The sequence below is a fragment of the Arctopsyche grandis genome, chromosome 8, assembly GCF_051622035.1.
Source record: "Arctopsyche grandis isolate Sample6627 chromosome 8, ASM5162203v2, whole genome shotgun sequence".
In the NCBI taxonomy this organism is placed as follows: domain Eukaryota; kingdom Metazoa; phylum Arthropoda; class Insecta; order Trichoptera; family Hydropsychidae; genus Arctopsyche; species Arctopsyche grandis.
Window position 1 is genome coordinate 16135962 of NC_135362.1, and position 19289 is coordinate 16155250.

Consider the following 19289-nt stretch of genomic DNA (forward strand, 5'->3'; position numbering starts at 1 on the left):
TATGAATACATACGGCTCATATCGAATACGATTATTGAACACATACGTGTATACTTGGCTACTTCATAGCAACGAAATATTTAAACGGCACATCCGTCGACTGAAGTATTAATTTTACATCGCCATGATCAATTGGTGCTGTAATTGAGGCTGATGTGAGAAAATACTATAGAACATGATAGCTTGAACGCACACAATTGTGCACACGAGTAAGTATCAGGGAAGTAATTAAAGCATTAATAGACTCGAATTAATTGGACCGCATGCATTATAAATTAATTTTATATACATACATATATTTTATTCATTTATATATTTTGTAGTAAATAATTATTTATATTTAGGTCAAATAACTGACATGTCCGGTAGTAAAGAAGAAATAAAGAGACGTATGAAATTAGGATGGAGTGCATTTGGACGAATGAATGTTGTTTTAAAATCAAAACAATACCATTCCGCCTAAAGAAAAAGATCTTCGATAAATGCGTTTTGCGAGGGATGCGAAACTTGGACATTGAAAGCCAAGATGCTATACAAAGTCCAATGCAACCAAAGAAGTATGGAACGCTGTATGCTTGGCATAACGAGGAAAGATGGGAAACGGAATACGTGGGTGAGAAGTATGACAATAGTGGTGGATAGAGTGGAAGAGATTGAAATGGCAATGGGCGGGCCACATGGCCAGAATAATTGACGAAAAGTGCACAAAATAAGTACTAGAATGTTACCCGAGATAATGCAAAAGAAGACCGCGGAGAGGATGGATAGAAGAAATTAGGAAAATTTGTGGGGTGAGATGGATGAGAGTTGCGCAAAACAGAGACGAGTGGCGTCCAAGCGTCTTGGAGAGGCCTTAATCCAGCAGTGGATAGTAAGTCAAACCTCTTAGGTATATCGGCTTTGCCGCCTCCCCCAAGTATGTTAAATAAATAAATATTATATACTGTTACATACTATATACTGCGAGTTTAAGTCCGCAGTTTTCTATTTTCCAGGATGTTAAGTTATTCGCAGACGTTGATAAATTCAGCAGCAGACGTTGCGAAAACAGGATGTATATATTTTCATTTCGATCCTGTTAGCGCCGTATAATTCAGAAATATATCGACAAAAATGAACAAGATAAATATGGTATGATTTAGTGGTTCATGTCTGTGATGAATGAGGGAAGAGCGTTCTAGAATTTGAACTTCTCGTACGGAAGAATAAATCTCGGAAGAGAAAAATCGGATACATACACTACATAAAGGAAAATTTTCAACATCGACAATATTATTTGTTTTTCTGTAAAAGAACTTCAGATTCACACGTTGTATAAGATCGTAGGGCGTTCTGGAGCAGCCCATTATTCAGCATCCATTCAAGGGCGGATTAGGAGCGCGAGCTTTTGAAGGCTGTGCGCGCGTCATTAAAGGCGGAGCTTTAAAGCTCCGGTACAACGGATTAAGATAAAATATTGAGCGCCCAGTGACGTCCGTCGAAACGTTATTAATTTTTATTCAGGGGGAGGGGGGAGGGAGGAGGTCGACGGGTGGGTGGGGTTTGAATTTTGGGGAAATCGAGCGGGTCAAATCCTGAAAGCTTAACGTGATCAAATCGGATTGACGTTTCGACGGAGATGCGCCTACGCTTTATATTCATCGCAAACGTAATTATGCATACGTATGACGATATAGAGAGAATCGAGATACATGTTAACGATCTTGCGGTGTGTTATGGTACAAAATCCAATTTCGAATAATTGCAATAATAAATACGCAATTTTCTGAACACGTTCCCGCACTTTTTGCAGCATCCCCCGTTAGATTATACACGCGTAATAAAAGACAAATTTTATTGCCATAATAACGTATCCGGGTACATGTACCGCGATAGTGCTAACCTGAAATACACGTAAATTGTATAGTGGTATCTACAAATTATCAAAGTAATAACTTCCAGCAAATTTAACAGAACCATTTCATGAATATTACATTGTACACAATATTCGAACATAATACATTAATATAAATGGACTATTTCCATTCAGGTACCTCTTCATATTTATTTACGTATGTTAACTAAAATGATTTGTGTTCATTATTAAATTTTAATTCGATCGGTTGGGATTCATGTGAGGGTCGTGTATTTGAGTAAGTCACACTTTCAACAAAAAATAATAAAGTGCTTTAGAGTTTATGCAAAAAAGCATAAAATCATTTATACCCCACAATAAAGAACAAAATATTAGCGGGATTAAAAAAACCGCAAATTTGTATATATTGTATATAATAAAACGCGAACCACTCACAATTACACATTTCACACAATTTAAAACGAAAACTCAAGAACCTGTTCTTGACATACGTGAACTATAAATGGATGTAAATAGAGAATTTGCATCTGACTGGATATGGTAGGCTAATAGCCCAACCTACGAGAAACAGGTAACTGGGAGTAACCATCATGAATTGAAACCAGTTGAATTATTCAATATCACCATTGAAAGTACCAAATAATAGTAGTATAGAAGTTCTTAACCAATTGTTCACGAAGATACTTTATGTATACATAAACGAATCGTAGAAAGCAATTTTTCAATCAGTCAATTATGTATTTATGATCGAGCTTTGAGACTGAATGTGAATTTAAAAAACTCGAAGCACTTTCTTATTTCTCAATAAAATTGCGCACAGGAATATTTGATGCCCGATATGAATGAAAAATTCATGTATTCGTATAAGGCTTCAGTTACTGTACATAATAAAACAAATTCCTGTATATTCTTTATGCCATATAAAGGCTTTTCATGAAAACATTGTATATGTATGTATGAAGAATTTAACAAAAATATTCCAGACAAGTTTTTTTATTTAAGAAATAAAATTTTCGATCTCCTCCAGACTGAAAGCAGTATATGTATGTAGTATATATGTACTTATGTAAAAAGTTCCTACAGTAATCAAACCTACTCGTGGGAGCAAAAACGACTCACAAGTAGTCTAATCCAACTTTAATTATTCTTCTACCTGTGAAGCACACTGAAAGCGTCAAATGAAGTTCTAAATGCGTCTTCGGCTACTGGAGGTACATTAATGCACACGAACAAAGACCTCGGTGGAAACGTCACCTTCAAGAACAAAGACGATCGCTTAGAATTCTGGCGACGTCGACGCCACCAAACAAAGGAGCGAATAGGTCTACTAAAATCGAAGCAATGTTCGGTCTCTGAGGAGGAGAGGAGAAAAGAAGGTGACGAGACTGTTCACGTATGCCCGGTATGGTGTGTCTTCTATTTTAGGACGACGCCACCGCACGCGTAGCCTCGTTATAAATAGGTGCATCCAATACGAGAGGGCGTCGCGACGCCACCGACGTTTTTCCAAGCATTGGGAGGACAACACAAATAAGAAAGAAAGACGCTTTCAGATATGGCAGCAGCCAATAAGGAAAATGTTGGCGTCGCTTGACCTTGCCACCAATAACACAGAAAAGCGGCAAGCGCGAGCGCGATGGCCAGTAGATAACACTGGTTCCCGAGCGTACGGAAGCTCAAGATATTGATTAGAACCGGTGTTGCATCTCTCACCTTACCACTTCATGACACTGTGGGTTTCTGCACACACGAAGATGGTATATGACCAAATTCCAGGAAAATATGCGTCGAAGAAAACAAACAAAAAAAAAATTAGTATACATTGTATGTGTAGGTCCTGTTTGTCAACCCGATAAAAATTTATAGAGTAGTCTCATTTTAATGTACAAATATAGATAATAATTTGTAAAGTAGACGAAATTCCAAAACATAACTGTATGAATGTTCAATCGATACAAAGAGACTTTACAAGAATGTTCAATGGATACAAAGTTTAAATTTGATAAGAGCAAAGTCATGAAAATTTACATATATATTTATAACTGACGTAATCCCAGATGAATTCGAGGAAGAGAATTTATAGGCATACTTGCTATAAACGCAATACTTGTAAGAAATTAAAATTCATTTGAATCGCATACGGTATGTTGAATTGAGAACGATTTAATTTAATCTCATTCAACCTCATTGCACAATGTGTTGGTCGCATACGCGACAATAACTAAATTGGTAGTACCTATGTCGAGATTAGTGTCACAGCTATCATACCCTTAATTCTTTAACACATAATAAAATGTGATGCGACGGTTGTTACTGTTGACGTTCGAGTGCGATAAAATCGAATGTTCAGAAGAAGATTTTGCAATATTCATATTGTACAAACACACAAAATCTCATGCCAAAAGTTTTCGGTCTGATATGTCTCGAGTGACGAAATAATTTGTTTTAATTTCAAGTTACTAGGGACACTAATAACTTGTTATTTACTATCAAAAGTCGAACAAAATATGTATCTCTGAATACAAATATGTATATAAAATAATCAGCACTTTTTTCTCGATTTTTCACTAAATTTATGCAATAAATATCGAAAAATTCGATAGTTCTGCTCGGCCGAGTGCGTTGGTACGAATGATTTCGAAATGTATGTAGAATGTTTGACACGTTATTTTCTGGTATATGTCATGATAGATCTCGGCAGACATATTTTGGCAGGGGCCGCTTTGTTCTGTTGTGCGCTACTCGACGCAAGCCCCAATGACAAGTGATTCACATCACATGGCTTCACTAGATAAGAACAACAAAAGCCGACTCCAATGCCGAGGCCCCATATAAAAATGTTTTATTTGTGAAAAATAATTAGACATACACTCTGATGGATTCTGCGCTCGATTAGAGTCGTACAAATGTGCCCGGAGAGGGTTGTATACATAGGTTTTGCCACACGTGTGGCTAAAGTGCACATCTGCAGTGTAGTTCTCACATTATTGCGGTCGTAAAAATAAACCGAGTGCAATAATAAATGCACACATGTGTCAACATTGAGACCGGATGCTCGCCCGAACCCTGAAATAGAGACGCCACATCGGCCATAGTCAGTCGCGGATACATCAGACTGTATGCATAATGTATGGGATATTTATTATACTTAAGCTTCGGGCATGGGACATTATTTCAGAGAAGTGTCACTGTCACATTCGGTAAGGATTCATGCTGAAAAACATGACCTCAATCTCTTTTTCGTATTAATTTTGAAACTTTATGGTTTTTTTTGTGTTTTGTGCAAACATGCACTTTCAATTTTAATTTTGGATTGAAATTTATTGTGTTGTCAAAATACTAAAATGGAATGGGATCATAATAAATTTCCCCAGTCGACAGAGGAACATAATATAAATGCTTAGCATTAAATGAAAGAAAGAAATGAAAATTGAGTGCATTAAACTATTTTAACGTTATTTACCTGAAACATTATGGTTAGGAACTAAAATACTTTTCGGTAATATGTATATGCGAACTAATTTTAAATTGCATTGTTCAATTATAATAATAGAAAACAGAAAAAAATTAAGATATGTTATCTGCAACATCAAAAATAGAATGAACGAAATACGGAATAAAGTTTTTACTGTTATTGGTGAAGTTTTTAAAATTATTGCGACATTATTTTTAAGTTAAATATTAGGTCAGGATATTCTAAAAAGTTTGAAGTATGGAAATACTGAAAATATGCTACGGAAAATTTACATGAGATATTATCTTAATTAATTAAAAAAAAAAACGAAGAAAATAATAAATATTTGATTCTTACAAAAATAAAGTAATATAAAGGAAATACCTTATTTAAAAAGTATATTTATGGTACTTTATGAACCGACGATTTTCATCACCTGAACTCTGAAAAAAGCTTTTCGTTTGTGCGTGCATTTCACATTGTTGTGACAGTTGTACATCGCGAAAAAAAGTTTTCAAAATTATTGAGTCCATACGGAAAGACACTTTTCCACGAAGAACTCCATATATATTTCAATATTCCATATTATATTTTCCATGAGCAAAGCCAACAGGCTTTCGAAGCCTTTTCAAAACCTGCGCGTCGGTTACTATTACTTTTTCATCCCAAACGTGGATTCAACAAGACAGGCGTGTAATTGTGAATCACTTTGCCGTAAAAAAATAATTTAAAAAGCTACTCTGAACCCTGGGAGAGCTTTTAATTATATAAATAGGCGTAACAGTGTTTAATTTAGTGAAATTTACGAACATATATCTCAACGAGTATAGAATACAAAAAGTAATTGGAAAAGCAAAGTACGAGCGGGGTTTTATTTTAAACGCGTAAGCTATTTTTATATCATTCACTTTTAAAAATAGGAAGAGTCAAATTATAAAACCACGAAAAAAAGTACGAGCGGTCATAGTATTCTTGGACAGCAATGATGAGCGTAAATAATTGTTTTAAATGATAAAAACACGAAAACATTCAAACCATTCATTACAAAATTTTTCTCAAGATCATTAATTCTACAAAATGACTCGAGAGAAATATCAAATTTAATATGCAGTAGATGTAAACAGAAATTAAAAATATGAAAGTCAAAAATTAGTAAGCGAAAGTTTTATTTAAAGAAAAAGTAAATCCTCTATGTTTAAATATATGTAGCTTCATTATGTTAATGGGTCCTTATTTCATTAAAAATACCCTTTGTTGCCCCTTTTAAGTGTATTAAATATAATAATAAAGAATGAGTAAAGTGTATACATCTTTAGGATTCGCTAGTATTTGCATAATATTTACCCGTTGTCACTTTACTTAGTTAACAACGTTAAGCTTTCAAAATTTTAAGAGCAAGATTTTCAGCAAGCTTTTAAATAAAACGCACGGCCCAAAAAGATCGTCTCGGTCGTGTCGAAAGTTTTTGCGTATTTTTCGCTCATAAATACGATATAAATGTAAATAAAATACCTGCGCCACGAACGGAAGTGATAAAAAAGTTAAAATAGTGACATTTCCCATAAAATTAGTCAACGACACAAGGAGCAAATAAATAAAATACAATTTGAAGGTGTTCAAGAAAGAAGGAATTTATTATAACGATCGCATCAATTAAATTCAACATGGAATATGTCCGACGTGGGGGGTGTGAAATATTCATAGTAATAAAATTAGGCGGATTAACGTTCTTCTCCTGAACGTGAATCAAAGGAAAACGACCGCAAAGTAAAAATGAACCAAGTGAAGTAAGTATATAACACACTAAATTATAGTGTCGCAATATCGTTTCGCGTCACAGGATATGAATCAGGCGTGAAAAACGCGCGAAAAATACTTTATCAGATTTTTTTAAATTTATATACATATGTATGTACATATCAAACTGCATACTAGTAGTAATAAAGCGTACAGTAATTAAAAATACAGAAATTTTTTCACATAAATGAGATTGGAGACTTACTTCATTATGCACGCGAAAGGAAATAAAGCTCTCGCGTTATCGTTAGACTAATTGTTCTTCTGGATTAAGTTAAATTTTACAATTCAGTGGAATTTAACTACGCTCGATTACATCAAAAGCGTATCTCCATCCTGAAAATCGGCCGAATTAAAACTTTTTTGGATATGCGTGTCAAGTGAAAATAAACAGACACATGTAAAATAAAATGCATGCGTGACAAATCGCGGTACTAACAAAAATTCACGTAAACCACGTGCCACGGCAAAACGAAACACAAATAGTTCCAAGTGTACAATTTGTAGATTAAACACGTTTTAACAAAATATACCGTGTATCAAATACGGAGCACCGATGGAGACGTTAGGCTCGGGGAAAATGTAATGATATCCAACAAAGAAGGGGTTAATTAAGAAACATTCGACTCGGGAGTTAATAATGCTATACATGCGCGCGTTAAACTGTCTCTAGAAAGTTATTTGCCTATGAAAGATTAGTATGAGAGTGGTGTGCAAGTGAGTAACGATGACGGCACACATTCGCTACTACGAAATATGCGCGACGGTGAACGGGTGGCACGCGATTCTGACACGTCAAAGGGATTACAAATTAATTATGACACGTCGGGATAAGTAGAATGAAGTTTCCATTCATTGATAGCAGTTAATTACGCCAACCAGCTCCACGAAAACGGAGATATCTGGATGAAAAGAAAGGGCGCGCAGCTCGACTGCGTGCTCAAAGCTATAATTAAGATAGTTTACATTGAAGATTTGTTGCAACGGCAACATTGTCGATTACTGATATAATGGTATGCAGCAAGTGTACGTCACTGAATTTTTGATGCACTAATGTGCAAGGTGGCAGAATTTTAATTACAAGACAAAGAACAAACATTTGTAGGAATGTGATATGGTAATAATTTATTTTTCAGTCATGTCAATGTGAAGACTGTATTTTGTCTCGAATAAGAGCAACAAACTGGTGTGGTATTTGACGAGACACAAAGCATGTCATGTTGGACATCTAATTGATTTCGAGTTTTTGTTACATTGTCACAAATCGTGATTCGCATATGTATGTACATATATACCGTTACCTTTATAAGACCGGGGTATAAGCTTCTTTCAGGTAATACCAAAGTTTTTCAAGACTTTGACCCAACTCGCAATTTCAAGTTTTTACAAGGCTAATTATGTTTAATCTGTCCTAAAATCAATGCGTTCATCCTGAGTTGCGTCAGAATCTTCGATAAAGTTTATACCAAGAAGAAAAACAAGAACACATTTGACAATTAAGATTTTTTTTCAATCATTGACTACAGATCTCCATTTCCATACAATAAAATTCCGCTATAATGAATACTGAAAAAATAAACGTTAATACAGTGTAAAAATTAACATTATCGCTTCGATAGGCAAAATATCTATCGAATTATTTTCACATGCGAAAAAAATAAGTTGACCGCGCGCGCGTGCGCTTGATAATGAATTATCCAACTGGACGGCACGCCGGCAAAAAGTTAAATCGGTGAACGTATTGAGTACTTATCGAAGCGTTAAACAAGTTAACATAAACGCACAATTAAGTATAGTTATACACATGTTTACATCGTGCTGTACGAAGAACTGCCACCGTGGTATTTAATTACGCGGTCAGCTCTCTGAAATGCGATACCATTCGGTTCGACGAAGAGTTTACAAGCCGATTTGTGTATTAACCGATTACAACGCATAACCACTACACCACTTAACCCAATTTATCTACATACGTACATAATGTAATGGAATATGTATCGGTGATATGATCGATCTGAAACGTCGTAATCTGCGGATTTATCGGTGCGTCCGTTTGCGAATTTAAAGCACACATTGAAAATAAAATGAACTGAAGTTGAAACCTCGTAAAAAATAGTTGTATTTGTACCTTATACTGTGATAAAATGGTTTGAGAGCCATTGGAATTGGCGGATAGTCGGAAACGTGTGCAAATGGAGCACCGGCTACCTGTACAATGAAAAATAGATTCGATTATGCAGACCACACCGACCTCGACCTGAAATCTGATCTGAGTTCGTAACGCAGACGTAGAAATAGTATTTTGAATTAAGGATAGTCAATCACCATTATCTATTGTTAAAACGACATGAGAAAAATATTTTTAAAGAAAATTTGATCTACGAATGAGTTGAAATTTATTTTAAAATGAATAAAAAATATGTATGGAAATGAATGCTATGAATGTATTTTTAGTTGTAATATATGTATTTCAAATGGCGAATTAGGTAATTCAAACTCGAATACAAATCAACTAGTAAATTATAACTCTACAAGCGCAAATACATTTTCAAAAATGTGCGCCATTTGTAATATAACAGTCGAGTTTTGGACAGCTCTGATGTTTTTACGAATGCTTTATAATTTAATAATGCGTCAATATTGCAAAGTATTACGAATTATGGTAATGAGTATCGTATTACGATAACTCTAAGAATTTGTTCAAAACAAAAATGTGATGTTTCCTACTAAATTTACTAGTCGACTGACGTTTTCACGAAAACCTAACCTTTACATATAACCTGGTACCAATTATCATTACAGTGAAGTGTATTTTCAGTTATAATATGTTTTGACCAGCTGGAATGTAATTCGCCACATAAATTAACTTACGTAGGTTGAATCATGTTGAATCAAGTGAAAATACACTTCAACTATAACAGTACAAGTTAGTACCAGGTTATATACATATAATATATTCCCAGTAGTTAAAATTCATAGATTCAACACGAGACTATTTGAATGAGATGAATGATTGTTAAAATTGTCATTTTCTTTCTTTGTTCTTTTGTTATTTTATTTTTTTGTAAGACTGGTGTGACGCTTTGGGGCAACCTGTCAGGTCACACTGGTCATTTTATTATTATTATTATAAAATAATAAATAAATATATCAATCACACTTCAACTGTAACATATGCGTTTTAAAATTAAACAATTATATCCATGATTTAATCATGAATAATAAAGATTATTATTTGTAACTGTAAGAAATTAATTTAAACAGCAGGTATTAATAAGCGTTAATACACACCGGGTGAAAGGGATATAAAAATTTTAGAAAGCTTAAAATGTATATGTACATTTTTAACCGGTGTAGACAATAAATTAACTTTTTTAATTATAACGAAATTTGCTTTTCACATGGACTATTTTTTCCTTTATACGCAAAATACATTATATTAAAGCAATACCCGCATGGAATTAAGGCAGAATAAACATCATAAAAAACAATGAATAATTTAAACCAAAGGAAATTAAACTCATACAACATTATTTAAAGAGGATGAACATCCACCCACACAAAGAAATATTATTGTCAATTTACGAATAAGCAGTACATCGATTACTTCCGTTTTCCTTTCGTTCAACTATATAAAATGGCGACGTAGGCTACTTATTTGTATCTATCCATTATAAAAAACGAAACAATAGAATAATGTAAACGAACTATTCAAAAGTAAATTCATAGAATATAATGTAGCTACTGAATTGGCAGTACGAACAAATGAGCCGTTATATTTGGAAGTGGTATAAGTCCACTTCCTTTCATTTCGAGAAATATTTCGCAACATTAAATATAATGTTTTGTGTTGAACAATATTTAAAAATACTGGTAGCCTGTAATACGTTTATTCTGCTTTTCTGAGAAGTCAAACAGAAATAGTGTTTTTGGAACTGAACATTGGACTTTCGCCACTTTCAAATATAACGGCTCAAATTTTAATGATAAAAGCAGTTGCTCGAGCAAAGATGTATGAAAATGATCATTCTCCATATCAACTGATCATAGTCATAAAAATATTTATGTTGAAAACTGCAATATGTAGTATTACAATACTACTTCTTGAATTAGATCATTTTTGCATGCTACATTCACAATATAATATAGTTTGATTCAAAATTTTTATGTAGAGAGGGGATATAAGATTTCCTATGCTGGATCAGGGTTCATCAAATTGTTTACTGCTATACTAGCTCCATTACCTATGTATACTCATGTAGTTTAGAGTTATCTAAATTAACACAATTCTTAGCATTTCAATATTCGACATATGCGTGCAAAATATGTACATTTACGGGGATTGTTAAAGATTAACTCTTTGGGAATTCGAAGCTAAACGGCCATCTTGCCACACACAGATTCAAAAGCACTGACACAATTTGTTGCGCAATGTGGGCACCAAATTCAGAGACGGGGTGGCCAACATTATCGCAGTGTAACCGTAAATTGTTTTTTAATTGTGCCGCGGTTAGTGCTCGTTAGCGGTCAAAACTTCCGAGCTTCACATTGTTACACACGCATACGTATATAAAATAAATAAAAATAAATCTCTACGCACTACATCACACAAATAATTAAATATAAAAAATGGAGAGAGCATATATCATTCGATCCACTTAATTCAATTTGCAATTTTAGCTGGGCGGTAATTAAACGCCTGCACATCGAGTACGTCAACAGCGGTGTTGTAACGATTTTGTGATAAAACGCATTAATCAAATCTAGGAATTATATGAATGGAATCGAGTACGGTTTGCGATTGCAGAGTAGGAACAATAATTAACGAAACAATTGTGTGTGCTATCAACGAGACATTCTGATGAAGTGGTGTATTGTCAGAATGGAAATCGATTTGTATTATATGATGGGTATTCAGTACATATTAAATTACGCAAATAAGAGGGAGGTATCCGAATTCTACACAAACGTCGGGTTTTGAGATGAGGGTCCTCCAGTTTTTATGTTTTGACGTTTAATCAAATCTCGAATATTGGATTTCGAGTGGGATGTATCGAAATATCGGAACGATCCGTACTGCGTTTGACACCCAAAAAGGGAGAAGTGAAGAAATCATCGATTTACTTTATGAAAAGTATATGAAGTATCTTTTCATGGAATCAATATATGCAAGCTGTGTTGCAGTAAAAAAAATATAAACCAATACCAAAGAAAATGAAAAAAGTTTTTATCTCACCAGTGGAAAGTTTCGTCGATAAGCAAACTTGTAATAGTGTTGTAATATTATATAAAAGTGTTAGCGGTCATAGCGAAGGACTTGTATTGTCCATATTTCCACCGAAGGACTACCAAAGGCCAATTTTGTCACGAAATAAACTCTTATCCTGTGGCAAAACTGGGTCAAAACTCGTACTCAACTAAACAATACTAAAATAGCTTGGGATTTTGACTATACGAATAATTACACAATTAAATTGAAACTCGAATAGGAATGAGACGTATTTTTTCATTAAAAAAGACAAAAAAAAATATATATATATATATATATATATATATATATATATATGTATGTATATATATACATATATACATTTACAGTACACGCTCTTTTTTAGTTTTATTTTCTCTCGGTTTATTTTAGACAGTTCCCATCCCATGTTACCAGTTCCAGATGTGCAGAAGAGTCCAAAAGAAAAACCAAACTAACATACGAAGAAATTCTAAGCGAAAAGATATGTAAGTGTAGAACATTAGCATTTTATACGTTAGGCGAAAGCCTTCAAGAAGGCAATATAGCTTTTTTTCAATGTAAAAAATATATTAAAATCGAACTGAACGCCATTATTACACCTCAAAAACACAGTAAAGTATATACATATCTCGTTCGAAGAAACCATAACAATTAACATTTATGAAGACTCCGACATAATAAAGCGAGTTTCAACGACATGCTTCAGAAACAAGAAACTGTTTCTGAAGCATGTCTAAGCAACTTCGCAGCACTTTAGATTGAAGCGAATGATTTTAATAACAATTATTATACCGACATGATAATGGTTACAGTCGCATAGTTTTGATTAATTTTTGTCAGTAAAAAAAAAAAGAAGAGCGTCTGAGTATGTATTTACAATCACAAATTTCTGTTGGCGGAATTATTCCATGGCCCATTTCCATTTTACGGCATTAGCGGTAAAGTTAAATACGAGGGGACTCGGACTATGAATATTCAACGGATCGCCTGTGCTAAGCGTCGAAATGATAAATTTTGACAACCGCTGATGTCGTAGGACACACAAATCGGTTTAAATCCCTAATTATATTCGCAATTCGACCGAAAAATTATTCCAACAATGTGAACCTAAAGTGAAGAAAACGTGTACATACAAGAAAATTTATGAGACGCTCTGCTGAATAATCTGCTGAACGTTTTGTCGACCGAGACACGTGTTCTATGTAATAGCGTGTTTTTATTTATTTTGCGTATTTTTCATGTGATCAGTCTTTCAAAACAAAACATCATTCTTTATGTGCTGTAATATAGTAGTAGTCAGCGGTAGCAAATTCTATGACTTGACAAATAAAAACCAGTAGACAAGATCAAGAGTTCATTCGCTCTCGAGATCGGTGGAAATAAATGGTTGCAGATGATTTTCCAAGTAGACACACAGACGATGTTATTTTGGCTCGTGGATATTTGTGATTTGGCATTCATTGTGTGAATGTCGTATTGTGTGCTTCGATTGGCTTCATTCCGAGCTTAGGTGATCGGGAGTGCAAATTATTATTAGACTTCCCCGTGCATGAGAAAGTGCAACGCGAAGGAAACGCGAGAGCTTCAGATAAACATAAGAAACGGTATGTGGGTCCAAATCTTTTCACGCGAATTTATAAGCTAGTGCGTTATTACGAAACAATAACTTCGGGGAGCACACGTCTCCGTATTGATTTATTACTGCGGATGAAACGTGGGTAAATAAATATTCTAGTGAAAAGAAAATACGAGAATGTATGAACAAGAATAGCAGGTGTTTTGTGGGTAAAGGATAATACACAGACGTGAGCTAGTCTACATACATAATGTCAAAGTTGAAGACAACAAACTATATATTTATGGGTTTTCTCCTGACTAACATAGATATCATCGAGCTTGCGAAGAATGGCGGAAATCTGGCAAGGGAAAATTTGATAATTCATAATCGACTAGAGGGCTAATTAATGCTATGGCAATGCGTAAAGTTTGCTTAATCCCATTATTCAGTTAGGGTAAAGTTGGAAGTAGGTAAAATATTATTACACCACCTCATCGCAACGAGTGGGATGTGAGAAGCAAGGGGTGGATATACGTTATGCGAATATATCTGGTTAAACCAACTAATTAGGGAAAATTAGCGATTCCTGCTGGGCACACTAGCGAATCACGCATTTTTAATTCATACGGTGAGAAAAAAATATGTATCTACATACTTAATTACTGTAAAATTTATCAGATATACACACAAAACAGTTTAGATAAAAACTTTGGATAATTTACATTACCAACATCTTCATGCACGATGAATTAACATATGAAAATTTTCCATTTGGTCCACTTACCTGCAACAAAATAAATAAATAAAAAAATTAAAAATTATGTATGAAAGGATACAAGTAAATAATCGGTGTAAAACATCGGTCAATAAGTGTCTGAAAATTGTTTTTAGACAGAGTTCAAAATATTTGAGAAAACGTCTTATAAAAGCGATTATGTGGAGATATTTATCTAATGGTGAAATAAAAAATTTGCCAAATAAATGCAAAATAGCACGGAGAAAAAATACGTAAAAAAAAAACATATTTTTGACTTTTAAAATTCGCTAGACAATTAATTAGAAGTATTTTAAAGGAATGAAATATAAAAATTAATAGGAAAAATATCTGAATATTGATTCCAATACTCACTTTGAGCGTAACAATACTAAATTTTGAGTTTTGAGACCGCAAAAGCCAAAAAACTGTAAAAATCGCGCATTTTTTTAAACGCTCATCCACCGACAAAAATCAATATAATATTCGAATTCAGTGGGTCAAACTTAGTAAAGATTGGCTAGTCTCCGCTCTGGTATTTTTTTTTGTTGCTCAGTGTAATTAATGCATATAATATATAAAATTTAATTTAAAATTATAAACATTACTATCAATGGTACAATGCCTATATTTTATTCTTTAGAGCGGTGAAAGTGGATAGTAGCATACATACATATGTACGTATATCAAAAGTGGTTTCACAAGTTTATTGTAAGCTTTAAACCGCCGAACCGTGTCATTATTGAGTGAAATAACTATGTACGTAAAAAACCCCAGAGAGAAAATGTTCGGTAAAACATCAAAGCAAGCATGAGCACAATGAGGCATTTGAATGACTTAAGTCATTATAAAGAAAACAAAAATACCAAGAATATACCAAATACTGATATGATTTCGCGCTACGGAAAAAATATACCATAGTGATAACGTCAAGATTAAATAAAAAAAAATTGGAATAATTTGTATAAGGTCAAGGTTTTGCGGTAAAATCTAATTCTACGTATATAAATAAACATTCGTAGTGTGTCACGTAAATCTAGTAAAAAAATGAAATAGAAATTTTGGGAAATAAAGGTTGTTTTATTATCAATAAAAAGACATAATGTTGTTTGGTAAGAGAGCTCAATTCGTATGCGTCACGTTATTGTGGTTTTGGTAAGTGGAACGTAGTTTTACACCATTTTTACCAGATTCAAGTAGAATATTATATAAGTAATTTAATATTTAAGAGTTAAAGAACCACATTCTACCCATTAAAATTGAAGTATTGTACATATGGTAGGCAGCAATTTGTATTAGTTCAAACATGTAAGATATCATTTTTTTACTAAATTATGTAACAAATAACGAGAAAAATAAACGTGCAGTTATAATATTAATTCTTAGCCATACACATATACAATTAATAACATGATTTTCATGTTTTATCAAAACATAAAATAAAATGATACATACATAAATACACATTCCATAAATTATGCATTCACACAATACTTTTTATATCAATGCATTATCAAGACTAAGAAGAAGATAAGAACAACAAAGAGAAGTGTGCAGTGTTAGAAGTAGACAGATATATAATACATATACATAGATATTAGTTAATTGTGCAGCATTCCATTTCATATATCTCATGCTAATATAGGTAATGTATAATTGATTGTGTTAAATATGATATATAATATAATCGTGTACATTTAACATTCCGATGAGTGCATAAGACTTTTTTCCTTCAGGATAAACTCACCATGAACTCCTGCTGTTTCAGTATTTCATCTACCCGCAACCCCCGCGGTGCCTAAGACAAAACAAGAATTATCAGTAAAAAAATATTTTATAATGTTAAAAATCACGTCGAAATTTGCATGTTATGTTCGTCTGTCAAGAGGTACATACATATAATACACAAAAAAGGGAGGGTTTTCGCAAGCTGGAGTCAAAGACACACATAAAAACACTGAATTTCAATAAAGCCAAATGCAAAACTGGCAGGGTACAAAATCGTTTGTTCCGTGCAAGCCTCATGAATAATGTGACGGCAGTTTCGTCAGTGAGCTTTCGTCGTAAAAATAAAACGATCTCGTAAAGCAGAGCCAAATGTCAATGTGTACCAAGTCGATTAAATTGTATACGTTCCAGAGGACACGGTTAATTGAGGAAAGATCATCGATCAGCCGGTGTAAGCGAAGCTACCGGTCTTTGCGCTTGACGGCAGCTATACATATATTTTTCAGTCAAACGGTCCATAATTCACTGCGGTAAACAATGGTGGAAATTCGGCACGGACTTGTGAACAGGAACGGAAGTATGCGTGAGGAACTCGGACCGCCCTGCCGGAATATCAATGATGATGATGGTCATCGTCATCGCCAGGAAATCGCCGGGTCTGGTGGTCTCTGCATTCGAATCGGACGCATCCTGACTTGTAATTGTGACCGCGGTCACATCGGTCAAACCAGTGATCAACTTCTAGAGTTGCTTTTTTATAAAACATCAATATTAAAAATATATTATGTTACAGTGAAAATATATTTTCACCAATTCAAGCTGTGAAAATGTATCAAACAATGAATTTACAACGTAACTAACCTAACCTAACCCAACCCTGAAAATGTAACTGGTTATGGTTTCACTGAAACGTCAGTGAAAATATAATTGCACTGTAACATGTATGTATATAAAATTATATTATGGACTGGATATAACAAAACGAAATTGAAAGATTCACGTTATTTTTAAATAGAGAAAATTTAATATTTGAAACAAATGTTGAGCTATGTTCAAATTAAGGCATACGGAAGTATGTACAGATATCTACATATGTACATCCTGTGTCTCGGTGTGCGTCATGCGTTTCAGATTCTGTTCGCTAGTCTGGAAGTTAGGTCTTCGTGTCCTAATTTTCAAATGGCGTAAATTTGCGACTTTTAAGCATAAATAATTGGATGATCAGTTAATATAGTGATAACTTCGGAAGTGCTTCAATGGCAATGCTTCAAAAAATTCGGAAGTGCTTCGATTCAATATTACATAAACATGATTATCATTTCAATTGGTTGACTGACTGTTAATGCTACATCGACCCGTCGAACGTAAAGGGGCAAAAGTTGCGTGAGGAGGGGATGTGGGAGACGAACTCAAATTAGAGCTTTTTTTCGTTCGCTAAAACCTTTACCCACAAGCTCAAGCTGACTCGATGGAGAGTTAAAAGCTCTCAGCCAAGTTTCGCCGAGATGAATTTCAAAAGCTACCCTTCTCCATCCATCCCACCCCTAGACGAACGAACGCGCACGTATAGTCAAAGGGTGTGTGAATATGGGAAAATGCCCCTACGGCGTTTAGCTTTTCCATACACGTCGAAATGACTTTTCCAGTGGACCCCGTCATTCGCTCGGAGGGGAAATTGTGACTGTCGGGCGAATAAAAATAATTCCCGTTGCGATAATACTTTTTAATCGCTTTTTGATGCTTTCACGCTCAGACGAGTAAAGTAGGATCGTTTTTATGTGATGGAAACAACCGAAATTGACCTGGTTTTATTCAGTGTTGAAAATTCGAATAAAATCGACGGAGGCCGACGACCGGCTCAAAAAAAAGTGTGCGGATCAGACAATGGGTTAACTTGAACTTGAAAGTCGCGGATGCGCAGAAATAACGAGTTGTCGGTTACTGTTGTTGCTGCTGCTGTTACTGTTAACTGGGGGAGCGCCCGAGCGTGAAGAAACTGGCACTCGCTAATGGGAGAAAAACATCCGACGACAAGAGCGAATCACTAAATAAAATTCGATGCCAGATGATAGAATTGAATGGTACTTTTATCCAGCGGTGGTTGTTCGGTGTTGAATAAAATATAATAGCAGCATCTACTATGTATACGCTACTATGTATGGAATTGCGCAGTTGGTAAGCATAAACACGCATACATGGATATTATATTTGTAGATATATATGTATATGGTTTTGTTTTGTGCAAATAACATATATTTGAAATGAAAGTGGAGCAAACGACGTCTTGAATACAAAGGATACGAGATTAAAAAAAATACTAAAATCGCTATCAATCATCTAGAGAGAAATTCTTTTCTTTCAAGCGCAATCTTACATAAAACGTTCGTCAAAATTTCAAATTTCCAAAGTTTACGATGGACACATTTTTTTTCTTTTTTCCATTTTTTCCGCTCGAAAATAATAAAAAAACCGTTCGCTGAAATTAAAGGAGAAAGCAAATAAAAAACGATGATGAATAATAAAAAAGGTGGACGAGAGAAAAGAGTTTAAAAAGATAAAATAAATTGGGGGAAGGGGGGGGGGGGGGCGAAGTGAAAGAAAAAGTCCGAACGTTAGTACAGACTAATGTTTTGAATATTTCAATATTATCTACGGAAAAGTTCCCGTGTTTCGGGCACGGCGATGTTTGGCTTTTTTCTTCAAATTTTCTTTCTCCGGGTGGGAAAAAAGGAGATACGGTATTTTTCATTCTTCGTAGACAAGCAAAAGGGAGCTTTATGGCGTGAGATTGAAAGAAACGAATACAAACATTTTTCTACGGTCTATAAAGACATTTTCGATTCAAAATGAGATATATAATTTTCAATTTCGTGACAAAATAACCGTGAAATT

The 19289-nt window shown here is 34.3% G+C and overlaps 1 protein-coding gene across 16 annotated transcripts in view; it reads right to left on the minus strand.

The window, feature by feature from the left end:
- Rbfox1 (RNA-binding Fox protein 1) overlaps positions 1–19289 on the minus strand; it is a 133930-nt gene that overhangs the window by 54446 nt on the left and 60195 nt on the right. For 12 of the 16 annotated variants that reach the window (XR_013260887.1, XR_013260888.1, XM_077435745.1 and 9 more), the window contains one exon: positions 16417–16467. The exons of the other annotated variants lie outside the window; for them this stretch is intronic. Coding sequence is in view for 10 of the 12 variants with exons in the window: in XM_077435745.1 (XP_077291871.1) it covers positions 16417–16467 (51 nt within the window). In the remaining 2 variants the exon portion in view is untranslated. The remainder of the gene's footprint in view (positions 1–16416; positions 16468–19289) is intronic. 16 annotated transcript variants of the gene reach the window in all.